Source organism: Molothrus aeneus, chromosome Z (assembly GCF_037042795.1).
Source record: "Molothrus aeneus isolate 106 chromosome Z, BPBGC_Maene_1.0, whole genome shotgun sequence".
Classification (NCBI taxonomy): domain Eukaryota; kingdom Metazoa; phylum Chordata; class Aves; order Passeriformes; family Icteridae; genus Molothrus; species Molothrus aeneus.
The window spans coordinates 63,869,631-63,890,740 of NC_089680.1; the positions used below are offsets into that span (position 1 = coordinate 63,869,631).

At 35.0% G+C, this 21,110-nt stretch overlaps 1 protein-coding gene across 1 annotated transcript in view; it reads left to right on the forward strand.

Annotated features, from left to right (window-relative positions):
- Window positions 1-21,110, forward strand: part of PPIP5K2 (diphosphoinositol pentakisphosphate kinase 2) — a 47,519-nt gene that overhangs the window by 4,659 nt on the left and 21,750 nt on the right. Inside the window, exons 2-17 of the mRNA XM_066569745.1 lie at window positions 4,835-5,195; window positions 6,749-6,944; window positions 7,284-7,374; window positions 8,328-8,413; window positions 9,720-9,874; window positions 10,231-10,332; window positions 12,131-12,292; window positions 13,425-13,546; window positions 14,928-15,029; window positions 15,584-15,670; window positions 16,651-16,726; window positions 16,809-16,918; window positions 17,991-18,076; window positions 18,700-18,825; window positions 18,940-19,061; window positions 20,498-20,680. Coding sequence (XP_066425842.1) covers window positions 5,052-5,195; window positions 6,749-6,944; window positions 7,284-7,374; window positions 8,328-8,413; window positions 9,720-9,874; window positions 10,231-10,332; window positions 12,131-12,292; window positions 13,425-13,546; window positions 14,928-15,029; window positions 15,584-15,670; window positions 16,651-16,726; window positions 16,809-16,918; window positions 17,991-18,076; window positions 18,700-18,825; window positions 18,940-19,061; window positions 20,498-20,680 — 1,950 coding nt within the window. The 5' untranslated portion in view covers window positions 4,835-5,051. The remainder of the gene's footprint in view (window positions 1-4,834; window positions 5,196-6,748; window positions 6,945-7,283; window positions 7,375-8,327; window positions 8,414-9,719; window positions 9,875-10,230; window positions 10,333-12,130; window positions 12,293-13,424; window positions 13,547-14,927; window positions 15,030-15,583; window positions 15,671-16,650; window positions 16,727-16,808; window positions 16,919-17,990; window positions 18,077-18,699; window positions 18,826-18,939; window positions 19,062-20,497; window positions 20,681-21,110) is intronic.

Below are 21,110 nucleotides of genomic sequence, written 5' to 3' on the forward strand. Positions count from 1 at the left end.
TGAGGACTAGGTTTTGGCTTATTCTTTCAGAATATTCTGTGGAATTCCTTCAACAAGAATATTCTTATGGAAATTGAGAGATGTTCCATTAGAAGAAAAATTTGCAGGGCACCACTGGAGTAAACACAGAACTTGGAATGCAGGGCACAGACTATCAAAATCTCTGATTTTATTTATCTCTGAATTTTATACCTTTTTGAGATTTTTTTTTTTTTGGGTTTTTTTGTGCTTTTGGCCAAGACACATCATGTTGCAGACAGGCCACACATTTGGTTGAAAGTCTTTTTAGGAACACCAGTACATTTCCCAAAAAAATGAACTTTTTTAAATCTATAAACTGTGAAAGAGAAACCTTGTGTAACAGGTGAGGTTTAAACAGAACACAGTGTAGTTAATTTTACCTGCAAATATCATAGCACAGTGGGAGATGGTTGCCTGGATGTATTGATGCTATCTCTTTGGAAATAGATCAGTGTATGTTCCAACACAAAGCTTTGGGTTTTGTCTTGCTTACAGTGCAGTTGTTAATGGCTAAGATAAGTACATAATTGTCTAATATTCACTGTCTAATGAGGCTAATGAAAATCTAACATAAAGTAAATCTGCCCCTTATATTTCTGCTGCTGCTCACTTAATACAGAAAAATGGTGCTGGGAAGACTCTTACGTGCCCAAAGGGCAGCAAGATGGAATTCTGCATAGGACACCATGTACTTGAAGTTTCTTTGGTCAGCACTAATAGAATTTCTGAAGCAGGAAGAGAGCTCCATCTTCTTGCTTTGCCATTTATTATTTCTTTTGGCATACATCTAGAGAACCATTCAAGAGTAATCTTACTGCATTTTTGCTGTCACATAACTGTAGATGGTGTTTGGGAGACTTGTATAAGTTGTTCACTGTAGTTGCAGTCACTTAGTAGTTCTCTTTGCTTGTCCCTTTCATTGATTTATTTTTATTTCAAATGCCACAAGAAAGAAGGGGAGATCTCAATTTTTATTGTAGGATATGAGGGGAAAGAATTTTAATTCCCATCTCTGAAAGCATTAATTTTAAAAAATAGATAATTTATTAAATATATCCTGACACAAATTTATGGTAATGACAGTAGCTTACAGCATCTGCTGTCAGGGAGCTAAACTGGCAACTATCAGCAGTCAGAATGCCAGTTTATATGCAATTCAGTGAGTTCATGCAATAGTTTATAAGCCTGAAAAGTATCCTTTTCTGATCCGTAGCCTTCAGTGTTACTTTTACAAACAGCATGAAAACTCTGGGGCCTAGTGACGGTAGCATGGAGTGGCAATCTAGTTATTCATTTGCCTTCAAATGGGTGAACAGTGTTAATCTTGGAGAAAATAATCTGTTAATTCCAAGCGAACTAAGTGGCTGTTCAAAGTCTGTTTTCTGCACATGAAGCCCTACTGCAATGTACTTTCCAGTCATAAAACCAACAGTCTCTAGATTCCTGAATGAGGAAGGTAACAGAACAATGAGTTTTGAGATAGGACTGTTGGGGAAGTGTTTCAGGTGGTATCTTTGTAGACAAGTATGTCGCTCTTTCCCTTCAGTCTATTTGTGTCGGTTTTACTTGCTTTGAAAAGTAATCCTTTTGGGCTAGAAAGACTTGGTTAGTGTCAGATATTCCCGTAAAATAACCAGTCACCAATTGTATGCAAACTTCTTAACTTCTGCTGCTCTCACAAGGTGTACTATAGGAATAGGTAGGGGAAAGAAGGTGTAAAAATCTTAAGACTTTCAACTTATTTGTTTCAAGTCATTGTTCTTTCATCTTTTTCCTAAGTTTTAGAAAGCTGTTAAGAAACTGATAACCAATCTACAGATTTTGGGTAGTAGGATGGAAGGTGATACAAGAGGAACTTCATTTTTGGCTTCATCAGTGGTTTTTTGGGGGCATCTTTTTTGGTTTAATACTTGTGATGAAGTTCGCAGGGGTCTTAGGATGAGGGAAGAGATGAGAATGTTGACTCCGTGTTTCAGAAGGCTGATTTATTATTATATATATTATATTAAGACTACACTAAAAGAATAGAAGAAAGGATTTCATCAGAAGGCTAGCTAAGAAGAGAAAAAGAAAGAATGATAACAAAGGCTTGTGGCTCGGACTCTCTGTCCGAGCCAGCTGACTGTGATTGGCCATTAATTAGCAACAACCACATGAGACCAATCACAGATGCACCTGTTGCATTCCACAGCAGCAGATAATCATTGTTTACATTTTGTTCCTGAGGCCTCTCAGCTTCTCAGGAGAAAAAATCCTAAGGAAAGGATTTTTCAGAAAATATGTCTGTGACAAATACCTTTATAAAATTCTGTGTTAGTTGCCAGTACATGTTGGCACTAACCTCTACCTTTCTGAAGCTTGCCAGAATTAGGATTTGGAAATCTCTCTTTCTTCACCATGTCATAAACAGGATTAATTTACCTGAACACCCAATTTCTAACTCGTGTGACAGTCAGATGAATTAGGGGTTTGAAATTCTTCTTGTTCTTATTGCTTGAAAGGCAAACAGCTACAGTTCCACATTCTAAGGGGAAGAAATTTTTTTGTTAGCAGAATTGATGAATAACAGATACATAGCAAATGCATTTAAGAAATAAATCTTTTTAATCCTCTTCTGTGAGCCCAGGTTTCTTATGCTCAGAGCTCAGTTTCAACTTCTGGGTCTGAAGTTTTTGTAATTCTCTTGGGGTGATTTTACAATAATACTTTATTCCCTGATCATCTGCTTTATGCCCAGAAATGTCTGCACTATCTTTAAGATGAGGCAGGGGGCAGGACCAGAGCCTGGAAACACTGGGCATGGGCTCAGTTCAGTCTCGCTGTCCAGTGTGTTCTGGACAGTGTGGACAAGGATGTTGCTTTTCTGATTGTTCTTTTGTTGGATTAGGTTTTTAGGTTTTTTTGCTAACTTGAAGCAAGAAGGTCCTTCCCTTCCCGGAACTTCCCAGAACTTCCCTTCCCTTCCTGGAACTTCCCTTCCCATAGCCTGGAGGCTGTACCAGGAATCCTCTCAGCGGCTTTTTGGTTTTTTGTTTCCTTGGACTGTTTTTGGCTTGTCTTATTTTTCCTTTTGGCCTGGCTGGGGAGCCAGCAGGACCACCCTGAACCCAAAAGCTCAGGGGAGCTGAACCAAAATGAGAAAGGACATTAAAATCCACCAGCTTTGGCTGCTGCAAGGAGGAGACCCATGCCAGAAATTCAACAGCTTTCCCATCTGCTCTGTTCTGGGCTGCTGTGTGATCTCCTCTTCTCCTTTCCAGAGACAAAAGGGACCAACTGCCATTTTACTCCGTGGCATGCCATCAGCCTCTGTATTTTTTTTCCCTGGGCATTTTTCTGAGCTTTTTTTGCTAAGCTGTTGGTGGGTGTCTGGGTGTGTGGAGGGTAGGTTTCTGGGAATTCATATCTAGCATTTATTCAATCCTTTTCTATGCCTTAGGGCACCCCAATGCATTTTTGTTTGTTTGTTTGTTTTTTATTTTGGTCTGTTGTTGTTGTTATTAATAAGCAGGTCTTTTGAGGTTTTTTCACTTTCACTTGCTGGTATCAATTTCTCTCATTGGCAGAAGAAAAAGGAGTTATTGAAGGGCTTTTTCTCTTTAGAGGATGTACTCATTCCAGGGCATTTTCTCCTGAAACTTGTGGGTAAACAATGCTGTCTCTCCAAAACAGAGACAGCATTGTTTACCCACATCTGAATGTGGACAGCCTCTGAATTAGGACAGATTCTTTCTGGGCAACTTTTGCTTTTCTTGCCATCCCCCTTCATGGGTGACCACTAGTGGGAATTTACTATTGCTTCACTTAGTTCATAGGACAGCCAAAGTAATTTTCACTGATATTTAAAAACAAATTCAGTTCTGCTGAGCCATCACTGTTGAATGGACTTGCGTAATGCCATACAAGTGAACAACCTAACCCTTTGGATCAGATGAACTTCTAAACTGCTTGTAAAGTAACTGCTTATTAATTTTGTAAGTAGTAGTGATACATTATTTCTAATCTTATAAAGCCATATACATCTCACAGCATCAGTTACCTTGTTAAAATAACAGATGCCTAATCTGTGGGTTTGTTTCTGTATACAAGTTATTTTGCCAATATTTTATTTTCACATGACAGGTTAAAAGGGTATAATATGTGTTCACTTCACTGCTACATTAGTGGTTAGAAGTCCTTTTGTCAGAAGGCAGTGGTAGTGTCCATCTCTGTAATTTTTATTTTTTCTCTGTGAAAATAAGGCAACATTTTGTTGCAAGCTGTCACATTCTGTTTTCATAGAAAAGAGTCAATTGAGTTTTAAGAATAGGGTTTTTTTAATAGTCCTAATGGTGGCTTTATGTTTTTCACTAGTAGAGACAGTAACAAACAGACAGTAGTCTGTTTGCAATTGTCATTTGATCAGAAATTTCTGTGGAATAAACAGCCAATGCCATGGATAGTGAGTTAAATATTGTAAATATTGGAGAATCTTTTTGTTGTACATTTTGTGTAAAAATACTCTCCATTTAAGCCTTCTGAAGTTAGGAAAAAAAATGCATTTGCATAGCTTTTACTTCTGTGACTTATATTTTCTGTTTCTAAAATTTATGCATCAGTAGTTTGAGAGTAATTTTGAAACTGTTTCCCATGCTCTAAATATACATCTAAAAGTGTAGACTATGTGGTGCACCTGTTTTATTTCTGATGCTTTTCTCAGAGGTACATAATTTTCCAAACAGTTTTTCTAAGTAAAAAGATTTTATTTTAGATCCCTTTATCAAGTGTGTCTTTTTTTTTTTTTTTTTTTTTTTTTTTTTTTTGTCTAGCACAGTAGGTTTCTTGGAGCAGCAACTCTGATCAGTAATGAGCAGATGATAACAAGTTAAACAGTGCCTGGTAAACAACGCAATCACAGTGGCAACAGTGCACAAGCAACATCAAAGAGCAGGGGACTTTGGTGTCCCTGTGTCAGTAGGAAACATGCCCAGGATCTCAGCTGCCAGAGTGCCTGCAATTTTTACATAGATTTTTCTATAGGTCTTGTAACCATGTCTGTTAATGCAACAGAGAATGATCCTCCCAGATTCTTTGTGGGTGGAGAAGATGGAGAAGGATTATTGGATTCAGCCAGATCTACAGATTATGAACACTTCTATGACCATGGGGAAGAAGAGGAGGAAGAGTATGACTCTGTAAGTACTGTAGGAGCACTTGTTCACTATTCTTTGTTCTCAAGCATTACTTTTGATTTCCAATTTTTTTTCAAAAGTGGTTTATAAAATTTTTTTTTTCAAAATATTTTTCAATATTTAATTATTTTTCAAAAATGGCATTAGCTCACATAAATCTAGTACTGAAATGGTGTTCTAAATTGAGAAATTGTTCATATTCAGATAATGATATGTCCATAATGTTTGGAAAAGAAGAATATCAGAAAATTATGTATACCTTGAACTATGTAGTAGATGTGCTTAATTTTAGAGAATTTCAGGGCAACTGAGGTTGATGTGCATCATTTGGAAACTTGATTTGGATTCTGGGAATGAACTTCATGATGGCATAAGCCTCTGTTGTATTTATTTGGATAGCTGGAAGCAAAAGAATTATTGGGAATTTTTCTTCTGTGTGCTGTCAACTGCTTCAGAGTTAAGTTTTGTTTTGTTTTTGTTTTTGTTTTTCTTTCCTTGTCTTGGTATATTGAAAGTGCATGCTAAGTTCATCTTAATTATACCTTAGTTTATTTTATCTATAAAGTGTTCTGAATTGTATTTTGAGCACTGTGCTCACCGATTTTTAGCTTGCTTAAGACAAACTCTTAATGGTATTACGCATTAGTCATCATGTCATTTTTTAACTCTTTGTTGTTTGTTCCTTTTGCAACATTGCATTTTATGGAACAGATGACATTTTCACTAATTGTGAATTTGTCTAAAAGGTTTAAATGCAAGACAGCATTGCTAAAGCACTTCCCATTATTAAAAGTAACTTGGAAATGCAGAGTAGCAATGCAAAATTAGCAGCTCAGGTATCTCAATTCAGTGAGCCTATTTTGGCAAGGGAAGGTAGCTGGCTAGGTTTACAAAAAGCAGTAAGTTGATTTAAAGGATTGCTCTGTGGGTTTTTTTGTTTGTTTCCTTTATAGAGCAGAATAGATTGGCCATAGGTTGCCCTTAGAAATATCACTGACAGAAAAAAATTATTGAAAGTTTAACGTGAAAGTAAATCTAGAGTATGCAAAAAAAGTGAAACTGTTTACACACTAAATAGTTCAGAAATCTAGAAAAGTAGTTTCTTGTTTTCTAATATTCCTTTTCATAATTCACTTGTAATATTCGGTGATGAGAGGCTTTGTGACTGTTAATTAGACATTAAAAAATGACAAAATTGAAAAATCAATTACTAGTTAATTTCAGAGTAAGCCATAAATATGATTTTGTTCAGATCCGACACTCTTGACTTAGCCTTTGATCATGTTTGTTCCTGGTAACAATACTCAAAAAAAGGAATATAGAGCTGTTAAACAGTTTCACTCTTGAGGCATTTTTTTAGGATTTACTGTGATATGCTGTTACGCTGCATTTTGTTATTTGCTAGCAATTTACCTGATTAAAAACTAAATTAATGATAGTATGTGAATTTTAAGAGAAAATACCTGCTCTAGTATTGTGCTGCTAAAACCCTGTTGTGTTTGTAAAATTTAGAACCCATAAAAATTACTTTTCCCTTGCCCCTGCCTCCTTTCCAGCCACCAGAAAGACAAATTGCAGTTGGGATTTGTTCAATGGCTAAGAAATCGAAGTCCAAACCAATGAAAGAAATTCTTGAACGCCTCTCCATGTTTAAGTATATAACTGTGGTGATATTTGAAGAGGATGTTATTTTGAATGAGCCAGTAGAAAATTGGCCTTTATGCGACTGTCTCATTTCTTTTCACTCTAAAGGTAAATCTTGTAATAATACCATAAATACTTGTGCCATCTAAATTATTTAAGCTCTTTGAAAGTCCTTTTAGGTTTTTTGTCTGGCAGTTTTATTGGATTTCCTAGGATGTGATTCTTTTTTCTTCTTTACTATAATACAACTGACTTCTAAAGTGTGAGTTTATTAAATGATACTGTTTACATTGCTTGTCTGACACAATATAAGAATAGCTGTCCCACTGGTAAATATATTTGAAGCCACTGGAAACAGTGATGTAATGCAAAGGCTCAAACTCTTTACTAGTAAACTAAATTACTGTGTCTTGTAATTTTAATTTGTTTTCTTAATAAACATTTTAGGGTTTCCACTGGACAAAGCAGTAGCTTATGCAAAACTCAGGAATCCGTTCATAATCAATGACTTGAATATGCAGTATCACATACAAGACAGGTAAATAATACTAATCACCTTTTAAAGAAAGTCATTTTTGTCAGAGACTATAAAAATTTGTCGTTATTGCATAGCAACAGTTCCAATGTATTGTCCCTGCCCATGGCGGAGGGTTTGGAATCAGGTGATTTTTAACATCTCTTCTAATTCAAACCATCCCATGATTCCATGATTGTATAGTAGTTTAAATAAAATTACAGCGAATGTTACACTTTATTAACGTATGCATAGTTTCCTGGAATGTGTCTTCAGGTGTGTTTCTTTCTTTTGCTGTTTTTACATTGATGTATCTGAAGATTTACCAAGTTAGAAATTTGCTGGTACAATTTTCTAAAGCTTAGCAAATAAAAAAAGTTTAAACTCTTAAAATACATATAGGGATAGGTATGTATAGCAGCTCTACAAGCTCAGATAATTGTAGAATTCATGTCATTTACAGTATTTTTTTCTGTAAAGATGATACTTAACAGAAGTTGTTGGTACTCAAAGGTCATGTGGTTATTGAAAGCAAATTTTCTTTTGGAGCTAAGGTCATGCCTAGCAAACATTAATTAAAAAATAGTAAGCAAAATACATGAACACTGAAACCTTCTGAACAGTGAGCAGACTTGCTATTTCGGATGCCTTCAGTAACTGTTCTGTATAAAGTTGAACAGTTGAAAATTTCCTTTAACAAGAAAATTGTTTTGTGCAAATGTCTGTTGCACTGCCAGATAGAAAAGGAATGGCATTGCAAAGTGCATTTTTATTGATGTTGAAGAGACCACTGCAAAGGTACAGCTGTGTCAGTGACCTTTAAAGCATTATATTGGTAAATAGAGTATTATATATGTAAACTTATCCTGTGTGATTTGAAAAAAAAAAAAAAGTGGGTTTTTTTTTCTCCTCCTTGATTGTAAAATGCAAATATTTGCAGGATTTGCTGGCTCATTTCTTCATGTTCTTTTCTTTAGAAGAGAAGTCTATGGTATTCTTAAAGCTGAAGGAATTTTACTTCCTCGCTATGCAGTTCTGAACCGTGATCCAAACAATCCCCAAGGTAAAAAGAGCAGAGAAAAATTAGCATCTCACTGTTTCCACTGGAGAACAGTATGGACATAGTGGAAAACTAAATTTCTACTGCCTAGACAATTCATTTTTGTGGTTTGATTTCCACACCAGCATTTAAAGTGTGTGTTGTGGACTGACCTTACTGGCTGTGGGGTGCAGTATGTGGAAAAAAAAAAAAAAAAAAGAGGTTGAGGCTGTGTCAGCGCTGCTCAGCATTAACAAAAACATCAAGACTTTTGTCACAAGTTCAAAACATAGCACCATACCAGCTGCTGTCAAGAAAATTAACTCCATCCCAGCCAAAGGCGTTACAAGTATGCAACTGAGAAGTATGATTCTGACACCATACATCTTACAGACATCATAGAATAACTACAATATAGGGCCTCCTTACTCAAACTGAGCTTCTAATATGTCCCTGAATAGAGCAGCATTCAGGATATTATATTAACCACAATTACTATTAATTTTCCTTTGGAAAGTAATATTGACAGAAACAAGTCAGTCTATTGAATTCTTCCCCTTCTGAGTATAAGCAGCCATGTATTTGAAATCTATTCTAGACATATCTGCAGATGCTGTACTATAAATATAAATTGGAATCTATTTTTTGTGTACCTGCAAAAAAACCTGAACATTTTCTACTAAAATGAAAACTTTAAGCAACAGTAAGAGATTGCAATGACAGGTCAAGAGAATTTTGCATTAAAATGTTATTTTTCCATGTGCTCTACGGAAAAAAGGATGCATTTATGCTTCAAAAGGGAAATTAAAGCTGCTGCTTGCAGTGAACCAGTATTGAATACCAGATTCCTGATTGCTGATACCAGAGGACATAATTTTATGTTCAGGGTGCATTTATCACACAGTGTGAGACAGTTCTAACTCTATGGAAGATGGCTGTGGCATCTAACACCACGCTGTGTATATAATTCACCTGCCAGCTCCCTGATATTTCAGGAAAGGGCACTGGAAAAAAGAAGACAAATATCACTTCCCTCTCTTCAAAACACTTCAAATATACCATCTTACGCACCTGCAGGAGACAAGTTCCTATCTGACAATGCGGAAATCCACAGTAATTCCGGAACATAGTATTTAAATAACATAATATAGACATGGTACAGCAAAAATATACTGCATGTGATCATCAGTCATTGTGCAGTCAGTAAAAATCAGAGAAACAAGGATATAATAGAATATTATTTTTTCAAACTGCAAATTAATGTACATCTCTTAATAATTGTATGCCATTAGTATACTGTTACAGCTCTATTCTTTGCACTGTTCTTCAGAATGCAACTTGATTGAAGGAGAAGATCATGTGGAAGTGAATGGAGAAATTTTCCAGAAGCCCTTTGTAGAAAAGCCAGTTAGTGCTGAGGACCACAATGTTTATATTTATTATCCAACATCTGCTGGGGGTGGAAGCCAGAGGCTCTTTCGAAAGGTGAAATTATGGTACTAAAGCTATTGAAAAGTTTTAAGTGTCTAAAAGGATTGCAGAGTAATTCTGTCATGTCCTACTTGCTTAGGAATGGTGGCGGATCAGAGAAATTTCAGGAGAACATATAGATTGAATGAAGGCATATGTTTCTTGCAGTAGATGGTTAGCTACTGCAGATTCTTAGCACACACCATTAATGTACTTCTAGAATCTTATAAAAATCTTTTGGCAATGGTCAAAAGTTTGCTTCATTTGGTACATGAAGTGTTTTCTTAGTACAAGTGTGTTATTTTAGGTGGTTTCAAAGTTTCTCAAGCAGTATTCTTTGAGTTTTTTAATGGAAAAAATACACCTTTCAGATTGGCAGCAGAAGCAGTGTTTATTCTCCTGAAAGCAGTGTGAGGAAAACAGGCTCCTATATTTATGAGGAATTCATGCCTACAGATGGAACTGATGTGAAGGTATGACAACTGTGCATTCTTATTTATATTTGGAACAATCAAGTGCTCAAAGAGCTTGTCAGTTTTAAATCTTGGTCAAGGATTAATTTTAATTGAGTTTTACTACAATTCATAAGTAAAAAACGCAATTCTGATTCTAGGTAAACATGGTACTTGTAATGTAGAGTAGCTATGTTTGCATTGTTAGAATCAAGTGCTGGAGGCTTGCTACCCGATATATTGTCTTTCGTTTTTTGTATTGTATTAGTGCCAGAGCAGCATCTTCTTTCCCATGCTAACAGGTTCTGCCTAGATAATTTATCTGAAGTTTTAAGGTTACAAAGAAATCTGACTGAAGTAGATCTTAGAATGCTAATTAATAAGCAAAAGTTACATGCTAAAATTTTATGGAGTCAAAGAAAATAACCTTTGTGGACCTTATCTATAATAATTTTCACTCTTTCATTTAGGTTCTTAACCAGAGGTATTAGGTACCATGAGAGAATGCTAAAACCGAGCAATAACAAAGTAGGTGTTAAACCAGCCATCTGTGAAGATTACTTCCTTTCCCTTTAATTTTGGCTATTTTAAGCCCATTTCAAAACATGTGAAACCAATGTTTTACAATATTCATAAGAGATCTCCATATTTAAACAAAAAATTGCAAGTGTAGTGAGTGGGAGGTCTAATCCAAAAAGCCCTTTTATTAACTGCAGTCAGCTTCTTGGTATCACTTGGTGGTGCATGAGGGGAATACTCTTTCCATGTTCTCAGAAAAATGCCCTGGTGTACTCTTCTGAAGGTTATTCTGTGCAACACTTTGCACAGAAGTTTATATGTGTTTACAGATGTTTGTGTAAGAGCTTTACAAACTTTTCACAAAGATTCTTGCAACAAGAAGTGATGCAAATGGCTTGAGGATTAGGGACTATTTTGGCTAGTTGAAGTGTAGTCATCAAGCAGCAGTGCTCTTTTAATACTCCAAATAAGTAATGGATTTTTTAATAAGACTATCAATATTATATTAGGCAGTTTCACTTAACTTACCCTCTTGCCTGAATTCACTGAATTAGCAGTATTGGCACTCATCTGCTTTAGCTGAATACTTTTTTAATCAGTGCTTGGAGTTTGTTTTTTAATTAAAAAAACTGTAGCCTATTTTTGAGAGCTGCTGACAAATCTCTTCCAACATATGCCCCAAACCCTTCAGTGAGCATCAAAACTGCAGTAGAAAGATAACACAATTTTTCTGTCAAGCTCTTGGCTGGAGTTATTCTCTTAATTTAAAAAGTATGTTTACATTTTAGACAGGATGGAACAAAGCAAGGATCTGCCCAGCTTTTAAGATTGTCATCTAAAGACTGTCGTCTTAAAGCTGGGCAGATCCTTGCTTTGTTTCGTCCTATCTAAAATGTAAACATACTTTTTAAATTAAGATAATAACTTAATCCTGCGGCCAGATTTCTGAAAGTAAACTGAAATAATTTTCAAATTAACCTGTTCTCCAGGTTCTGCAGATGTTTTGGAGAAGAAACCATTTACATCTTTGTGCCAACATAACTGAGAAATTAATTTTTATTAATTGAGTTTTTATAATTACTCTTTTTCTTGTTTTATCCCAGGCTGTCAGTAATGATGTGTGCTCTCTGAAGGCAGAGAATGCCACTGAGGAAGATACTTTAGTGTGACCTTTTCAATGACAGAAGCAGCTAGTATCTTTTGATGTTGTTGTCACGTTTGAGTTATTTGCATACATTTTGCAAATTTATGCAACATCATTTCAATACACTGGATCAAGAGCTCCTGTTTTTCAATACAGGTGTACACAGTAGGTCCAGACTATGCTCATGCTGAGGCCCGGAAGTCTCCAGCTCTGGATGGCAAAGTAGAACGAGATAGCGAAGGAAAAGAAGTGAGATACCCAGTCATCCTGAATGCAAGAGAGAAGTTAATTGCTTGGAAAGTATGCCTTGCCTTTAAGGTAAGCTGATTGCTTTCCTATCTGATCAAACATTTAGTGTTAATTAATTGCTTGTTACATGAAACTTCTGTAGGGGTTTAGTGCATGAACCAGCAGTGGTAATTAGTGCAGAACTCCTAGGAAGGTGGAAAGTTAAACTTCTATATGACATCTTTTTTTAATCAAGAAGGATTTTTCCTTTAATGTATTGAAAAGTTCTGGATAAGTTGCTCGTGTTGCATTAGTTCCCTGAATTTACATGTTGCTATTGTGTTTTGCTAGCCCACAGTGTTTGTGTATAATATTTTCACATGTTTTGATACTAGTTTCTAAATTAGCAAAACACACTTCCAATAAAGTTTTTGTAACTTCTGTTGCATAGTATTTTCATCGGGTATAGATTCATTGTTAATTTGGTACTTACATGATTAAGTAAGTAAGCTTACTTGAATAAATTGGTATTAATTTGATAGTTTTGATTTTTGTATCACTTTAAGATTGCTGTATAGTTACAAGGATTCTTTTGTTCAAAACATCATTTAGTGCCTTAGTCTCCTTTTACCTGTTTTATAGGAAGGTTTTCAGTCTGTCTCCTTTACCTGAATGTGCCTGTGATGGCATTCTGTAGGGTGTGCACCTCTATCAGCGAAGTGGGCTTTGAGATCTTAAGAAGTAACCTGTTGAAATAGCTTCTAGTATTCTCTACTAATGATGTCAATAGTATGTTAATATTGTTAATGTCAAAACTATCTTGTGAAATTTTAACAAAAATGGTTTTTCAATTTTTTTTTTGTAATTTCTTGCCTGCCATCCTTAAAAACCATATGTAGTGGGAAACCACTGTCAGAAAGGGGGACTTGTGGGCCCGTGGTTGCTGTGAGTCTTGAAGTTTGTGCTCCTGTGTACTTGACCTTAAATACTAATACTACTAGGAATATGCAGGAAGGATAAAATCAAGTTGGAGATAAAAAGTTAAAAACAGGAAGATGTTTGCATGATGTGGGTGAACCTAACATGGAACTCACATAAGGTAGTAAGTGTAAAGTGTGATGACATGTTTTGGTCATGTTTTCAGATGAATACCTGGTTAAAATATAAAATTTGTGTAGAATAAGCAATCCTAAATCACTTGAACTTTTATTCTTTAAAACAGCAAACAGTTTGTGGTTTTGATTTGCTACGTGCTAATGGACAGTCCTATGTCTGTGATGTGAATGGCTTCAGTTTTGTGAAAAACTCCATGAAATACTATGATGATTGTGCTAAAATACTGGGGTAAGAGTTTCCTGATTTATTTCAGATTTGCTTATTAACCTCCTGCATATTATTGTAGTTTATGTACTGTCAAATTTCTTATTATTTTTGTTTACTTATTACTATGAATTATTTCTTATTACTATTAATATTATTTCTCATTACTATTAATTATGAATTATTTATTTAAAATTAAATATCACATTAAAAGTCACTAACTTAAACAATTAAAAAATCCTTAAAGAGAATCCTAAGTCAATTAAAAAATATTAACTAAATTCCTTATTCCTAAAATTATTCCAAACACCTGAGTTTTTAAAAGTGCTTACAACTAACTGAATAAGTATTTTGAAATCAAGATTAAGTTCTTAAAGGTAGCTGAGATCTTTTCAACTAGTGAAGTGCTGCTGGATGGTTGTGACTGCTGGTATTTAATGCGTCCAAATTGCTGTACATTGTCCTTAATCTGAAGCTGGTGTGTACTTGTATGTTTGTGGATTTCATACTTGTAAAACCAAACTAAAATAGAATCATGGCGTCTTCTATCATACCATCTTGTCTCTCCCACTGAAGGCAAAAAAAAGTATAATGAGGGATCATATAGAATTTGATATGGAACTCTATGCCAAGGAAATGTTGTCTTTAAAGTAGGCTAAGCACATTGTGACTGGCTTTATAGTAAGATTGCACTGATGAGATACGGCATGAATTTTGCATGATCTAATGGTCTGCAATTTTGTTATGTTAAGGAATTTGCAAGTTTTTTGAAGGTTTTTAGCAATTACATTTTGGCTTATTCTACTTTAAGATGGACTTTTTTTTCCCGTCTGTGTTACTGCTTCTTACGTAGCTATTAGTCTGAAGTTCAGTGTAGCTTGATGAAACATTTATGAAACAGAACATTATATGTACCATCCTTCTTGAGGTGGAGACTGCATTGTCATTTTATAGTTACAATGAGAGACTGTACCTATTTTTCCAGTTTTGTCACAGAAACTACTGGTAGAAAATAGCAGTTAATTCTTTGATGAGAATGGTTTGGTGATTATTAGGCACTTTTAGTTAGGCAGCAAAGCCAATTGTCTGCATATATAAATGGACAAGAGTAATTCCTATTCGAGGAACTTTTAGGAACTGGAGCTCAAACGCTGAAGTTTGTTACAAATACAGGGCCAGTAGTCTAATGCTCCTGTAGCAGTTGTAATAGCTCAAAATTATTAAGTGGTGTTTGTTATGCAATTAAAAGAAAAATATGTACAGTTATACATTCATGGCTGCTAGTATTCTAAAACTACATGAATAAAAATGCATATATAAAATCTGTTTGGAGTTTGTATGTGTTGTATAAGCTGTGCTTTAAACTTACTTGGTTTTTTTTATTATTTTTAACTTCCTATTTTAGAAATATCATAATGAGAGAACTTGCTCCCCAATTTCAAATACCATGGTCAATTCCTTTGGAAGCTGAAGACATTCCTATTGTGCCAACCACCTCTGGAACAATGTAAGAAAATAGTACCTACACCTAAATTGTGCAAACTCCCTATGTAACTTTTGTGTGAATATTTTTTTCTCTTTGCAAGGTGTGCCCACGTTGGTCTGTGAATGCTTGTTTTGTGTGCTGAAAACAAGGAAGGAATCACAATTGCTATATCAGCAGTCAGAGTTTCTCACCCTTAGTCAAGCTGAGTACAGAACAGCAGATTTTATAGTTTAGTGTCTTTTATACATAGCTTCCACTGCTAATCATTGTTCCAGCACCAACTTAATATGTGCTTCTAATAAACATGCTCTCTCATTTAATGATCCTCAAAATTTTTGTTTTAAAAACTACTTCAAATAGATATTCTATAGTTACTAAAGTCTTAAAATCAGTTTTTATATTTTATACCTGACATCATTTTCAGTTAACCTTATATTTTTGCATATATTTCCATCACTTCTGTAGTTAATGTCAAATGACTACAACTTTTTCAATTGTCTTGATTGTAGTTGGTTTAATATTAAATAAAAGACCCTTGTGTACAGACTTGTGAAATACAACCCTTGAAATTTCAGGATGGAGCTTAGATGTGTTATAGCTGTAATACGCCATGGGGATCGAACACCAAAGCAAAAAATGAAAATGGAAGTAAAACATCAGAGGTAAAGAGAATCTTGGTAAAAGTTATTTCCCATATTTTAGAGTATAGGATTTTGGGGCTAAGGAAGCAGTGAATTGACCAGGAATTGCACAATTGCAAGTTGTTTTTTGTTTTTGTTATCCTCTAAATCTAACAGTTTTAGATACTACAAATAATTGCAAGTATGCACCTCTCTTTCTGACAGGACTGTCAACTTACTTGTGCAGATTTCCTTCAACACATGCTGTGCCTTGTGTCCTGTTTGATTTTATGGAAAATGCATTTTTGTCTATAAATGTCTTTATTAAATATTCTCTGCTGCATTATTTTATTAAAAATAATGCAGCAGAGAATATTTCTGGTTCTGCATTAGACTATGGTTTCTGCCTTCTGCTTTTTATCATAACTATTTTGGTATGCGATGTGATATTACTTTTTCTAGTCATTTTTGGCAAAGTTTAATGACTCTAAATTTCTGGTAGATAGCATCTTTATGTGGCATTCATAAGCCAACTTACATAATTGACCTGGAACTAGGTGGAGTTTCAGTAAAAAGGAATTATTTCTTTTGGGACTAGATTCTTGCATTCAGGGCATGCTGAAGAAGAGTAGGACTGCTCATTTGCTGGTTTTGGTCCCTACTTCTGTTCAGGATCATTCTTGAAGATTGGTATTGATATAGCTGCATATTCAAATAATATATCATTCAAATATATAGAATATAATCTTTTTTTTTTTTTAATACTTAGCAAGTCAGTGAATCAGCTTTTGACTAAGTCACTTTTGGTGCTCTTGTTTCCCTAATACATTGAAAACTTTCTGGGAAGATGGGATTTGAATAACCCATTGGGTTTTGGGTTAGACCTCTGTACTACAAGTTTTAACCTAATTTTCAAATACTGTAAAGGTACTAATTTTAGATCTCTTCAAGAATCTCTTGTTCAAGTAGTAGTAATTTATTTTATTAATGGAATTTTTAAGTTATTTTTCTTTATCTTAAAGATTTTTTGATCTCTTTGAAAAATGTGATGGATATAAATCTGGAAAACTGAAACTGAAAAAACCAAAACAGTTGCAGGCAAGTTTCTTTATTTTTTTACTGTAATATTTTGTAAGTAGAATCTATTTATTTAATTAAATCTTATGTTTCCTTCCTTTAGGAAGTACTTGATATAGCAAGGCAGCTCCTTGTAGAACTTGGGCAAAACAATGATTCTGAAATTGAAGAAAGTAAAGCAAAACTTGAACAGCTAAAGACTGTGTTAGAAATGTAAGTATCTAATTTTCAGGCTTCATAGCAATGAAGTTATATCTGCTGTTTTGACTTGTTCTACCAGTTACTGTGTGGATTGCAGTGTTATCAAACACATAATAATATAATAATTCAAGCACAATGTTTTTGAAGAGAAGGGATGTCATGTTTTTCAAACATGTTTTTTCATCACTCTGGTTTTTTTCTTCTTGACTTTTTCATTTACCTTATTGCTGTATCTAGCGTCTCAGTATACATTCAAAAAGACAAGGTTACTTTTGTTGATGTTGATTTTGTCTTGCCTGTTTTTAAACTGAAAATACTTGTAAGCAGGGTCTGCTTCTTGTAGTATGTCATAATGACATCTGATAAAGCCAGTAAGAACTGTCACCATGCTTACTTGTCTATTTACAGCAAACTCTGAGGATTGAAGATAAATAAGTCTTTGTATACTAAGTCTGAAATACTTAGTAACAACAAAAAAAAAACCTTTAAAACCCCAACAAAGTAAAGAAAACAACAGAAACAAAAGGCTTCAAGGTTTATTAAAGATCTGGCATATTAGACTGTGGAAATGGTAATAGGAATTTTTAATTTAAAAAATATCAGGGAACAGACAATAATTATTGAAATTTATAATAATTGTTTTAAATACTGAATTTTGCTTGAGAACTTAATGGGACTATAAAACCAGTAGCCATCTACACTGTGAGACCAGTTTCTAGATACTGATAGCCACTGTAGTTTTGGATCTGAATAGATAAATTACTTGTGCCATGTCCAATACTGCTTGTTGTTGGCAGGGGGGGAGGAGGGGGGTTCCAGTTTTATGTTCAGTGTTGTAAAAGGTAGAATTAAATAGTATTTTAAGATGTTTCATTACAGCATAGTTGTTACTTCTGCTAATTCTATGCTTGTTGAATTAATGTTTATTCTAAGGACTGCTTCAATAAATGTTGGTCAAATGCACAAATCATTGACCAACAGAGAATTATTATATCCTCTTATAGGATTTTGGCAGTTTTGGAGGAAGATAATTAAAATGTTTCTCTTCCTCTTCTCTTCTCATTTTTCCCTGTTCCTGCTTAAGGTATGGGCATTTTTCAGGCATAAATCGCAAAGTTCAGTTAACATATCTTCCTCATGGCTGCCCTAAGACTTCCAGTGAAGAGGAAGGTATTGTATTACTTTTGTACCTAACCACTTAATATTATGTGTATATAAATAGTCATGGACTACTGATATAACATGTCTTGATGTGAAAAAGAGGGAATATTCTGTTTTGAAAGAATGTATAGTTAGCAGATATTCACAGTATTTTAATCTGCTGAATTGTGCACCTAAAACTCTGTAGTAAACTTCTCTTCTAACCCTGCTCTTGTGCAGCAGAAGAATAACATGAAAAGAAACTTCAGTGATTCACCAAAATGGTTTTTGAGCCAGTATAAGAAAATCTCACTCAACAATTACTATCTTTAAAACATTTACAAATTGTAGGGTTTTTAGCATCCAATTTGTTTTAATTTTTCTGTCTTGATTTACTTTTTGCTTCAGATTCATGATAAATATTTTTCACATATATTCTCTTTATAGTTTTATTATTTCAGTTGTCTCTATTTCAAGTGCCCATTTAGTTCACCAGGTCAATATGTCCTTAATGTTAGAATACTATTAAAGATTCATAATGTTGAAGAGGTCCTTTGATGAAGCTTCTCATAGACCAAAAACTTTTTGTTAATTAGGAAAAAAAAATTAACAATATACTTAAATACTAAGCTTTTCTCCCTGTGTAAAATTAGATAATAGAAGAAATGAGCCATCCCTGCTTCTGGTTCTAAAATGGGGAGGAGAGTTGACCCCTGCAGGCAGGGTTCAAGCAGAGGAGCTTGGAAGAGCTTTCAGGTGTATGTATCCAGGTGGACAAGGTAAAAAGAAAATTATCATAATAATTTTCAAAAAAAATCAATTGAGTGTCGTAAATCACTTTTGAAGATAATCAAGTGCAAGATGAGAGTTTGAGCAAAATGTTTATTTGGTAGGAGATTATGCTGGATTTCCTGGATGTGGATTACTTAGATTACATAGCACTTACCGACATGATCTCAAAATCTATGCTTCTGATGAGGGACGAGTTCAGATGACTGCAGCAGCTTTTGCAAAGGTACAATGTGAAGTGGTATTTTCATTTCTAAAATTCTGATATTCTCAGGTTTGTGTTTTCTTTTGAAGTCTGGGAGAGATGTACAGTTTATTAGAAAAAGGTATTTTCAAAGAGTGTGAAATAGTGTCAAATAATGTGCCAAACATTTGAAGTTCTTTGAGCAGATGAAGACAGTTTTTAATTAAAAAGCCCTGTCTGAGGCACTTTGGTCTTCTTCTCCATAAGATTCTGTGAACAAGCTGCTCTCACAAGTGAACTGTCTGCTCACTTGAAATCCTGGGCTCTAATGCAAGTATTTGTCTTCTTTATTTCTCCATGGATCTGTTATAACATCAGATTTCAATTACCAAGACTGCCATCTACCTTTACGTTCCTGACACTTGTGAGTATCAGGTCCAGGGCAATGCCTGTGCTTAATAGCTCATCAGTGACCTCTGTGAAAGAATTTTCCTAGGCGTTTTCTAGAAATCTTGCTTGCTTGTCCCCTGCAATATTGCCATAGAGGTACCAGGGCTGAGAGTATTCTTGGAAAAAAGGCCTGCAATTAGGTGGCTTTCTCCACTTGTCTTAAGAAGGTTTCATCCATTTCCCCTTTTAAATTGGGGGATCTGTAATAGAGGCCTACCATGATACTGTGATATCTAAAAGCTTCCAAAAGGTCCTAGAGTTACAGCAAAAGTCCATTCATGTCACTATTCTACAGTATCTCTCTAATGTGAATTAACTTAAAAGGAAGTCTGAAGACTTGTAGAGCTTGTCTTCTATTTGTTTCTATGCTGCATATGTTTGTACAGAAATATTTCAACCATCTGACCTGCTTTCCCTTGGTCAGCAGGCTTGAAGAGACACCACACCATTTCCCTTCTTTATTCCAGAGCCCTTCCATTGCCAGAAAAGTCACAAAAGTTTCCAGCCTTCTTCATTTTGGAATTCTCCATTCCCCCCTTGTTCAAGGCCTTTGATTGTCCTGTGACTCATATGGCTTGGGGTTTTGCCTCTGTAGCGTCTCTGTAAGACCCTACCTATCTGCTGTTTATCCTGCCAGATGCTATTTGGTTTGCAAACCCTTCCCGTAGCTCCTCTCTGGTAACACAAGTCCTTGAGCAAAGGATGTCACCCACTAGTCAGGCAGCTCTTGTTTCCAGCATCAGGGAGAGGGCACCTGCACTCCCTACAATCCAAGACCCGAAGAGCTGGTGTTGGGGAACATTGTCTGTGGCATATCACCATCACTGTTGCACCATCTGTATCAATCATGCAGACTAGCAGTATATAGGGACCCATTTCTCTGTAAGTATAGGCATTGTGCCCTTGTTTATCTAACCTACAGCCAAGTGAGACCATCTTGAATTTAAATTTGTTTTGGGCATTCTTTCAAAGATATTTATTTTTTCATCTTCATCTATTTGCCTGAATAATGGTATTGTTTGTTTCAGGGATTACTGGCTTTAGAAGGAGAGCTGACTCCTATTCTTGTCCAGATGGTAAAAAGTGCTAATATGAATGGTCTGTTGGACAGTGACAGTGATTCTTTAAGCAGCTGTCAACATCGTGTTAAAGCAAGGCTCCATGAAATTCTCCAGAGAGACAGAGAATTTACTGCTGATGACTATGATAAGGTTAGTGTACTATTAGTTTCCCATTAAATAAAATAACTATGAAAATTCCTGTGCAAAAGTACTAGGCAGTGATTTTATGTATCTGTTTTGCAAAATGTTTTGCATGCTTGCAAATAGTTTGAAGTGCAAAGGTGGCTGTACTAATTGTGGCTGTAGATATTTCATCCTGCAATTTTGGTAATCAGAATAGCTACAAACTTTGAAGTAGAAATGAACAGGGATCTCGCTTGTAAACCTTTTTCACTGTTCCATTAAAATATTTTAATTATTGAAGGAATGACATTATATTGTTTGTGTTTTTTCTAATCATTACTTTGACAGTGTGTGGTGTAACACTGCTGCAGTTGTTTCAATCACTGATCCATGGCAAGGTCTTTTTTTTTACTTAGAATATTAAGATACTGAAAACCAGTAGAATACTTTCAGTGAA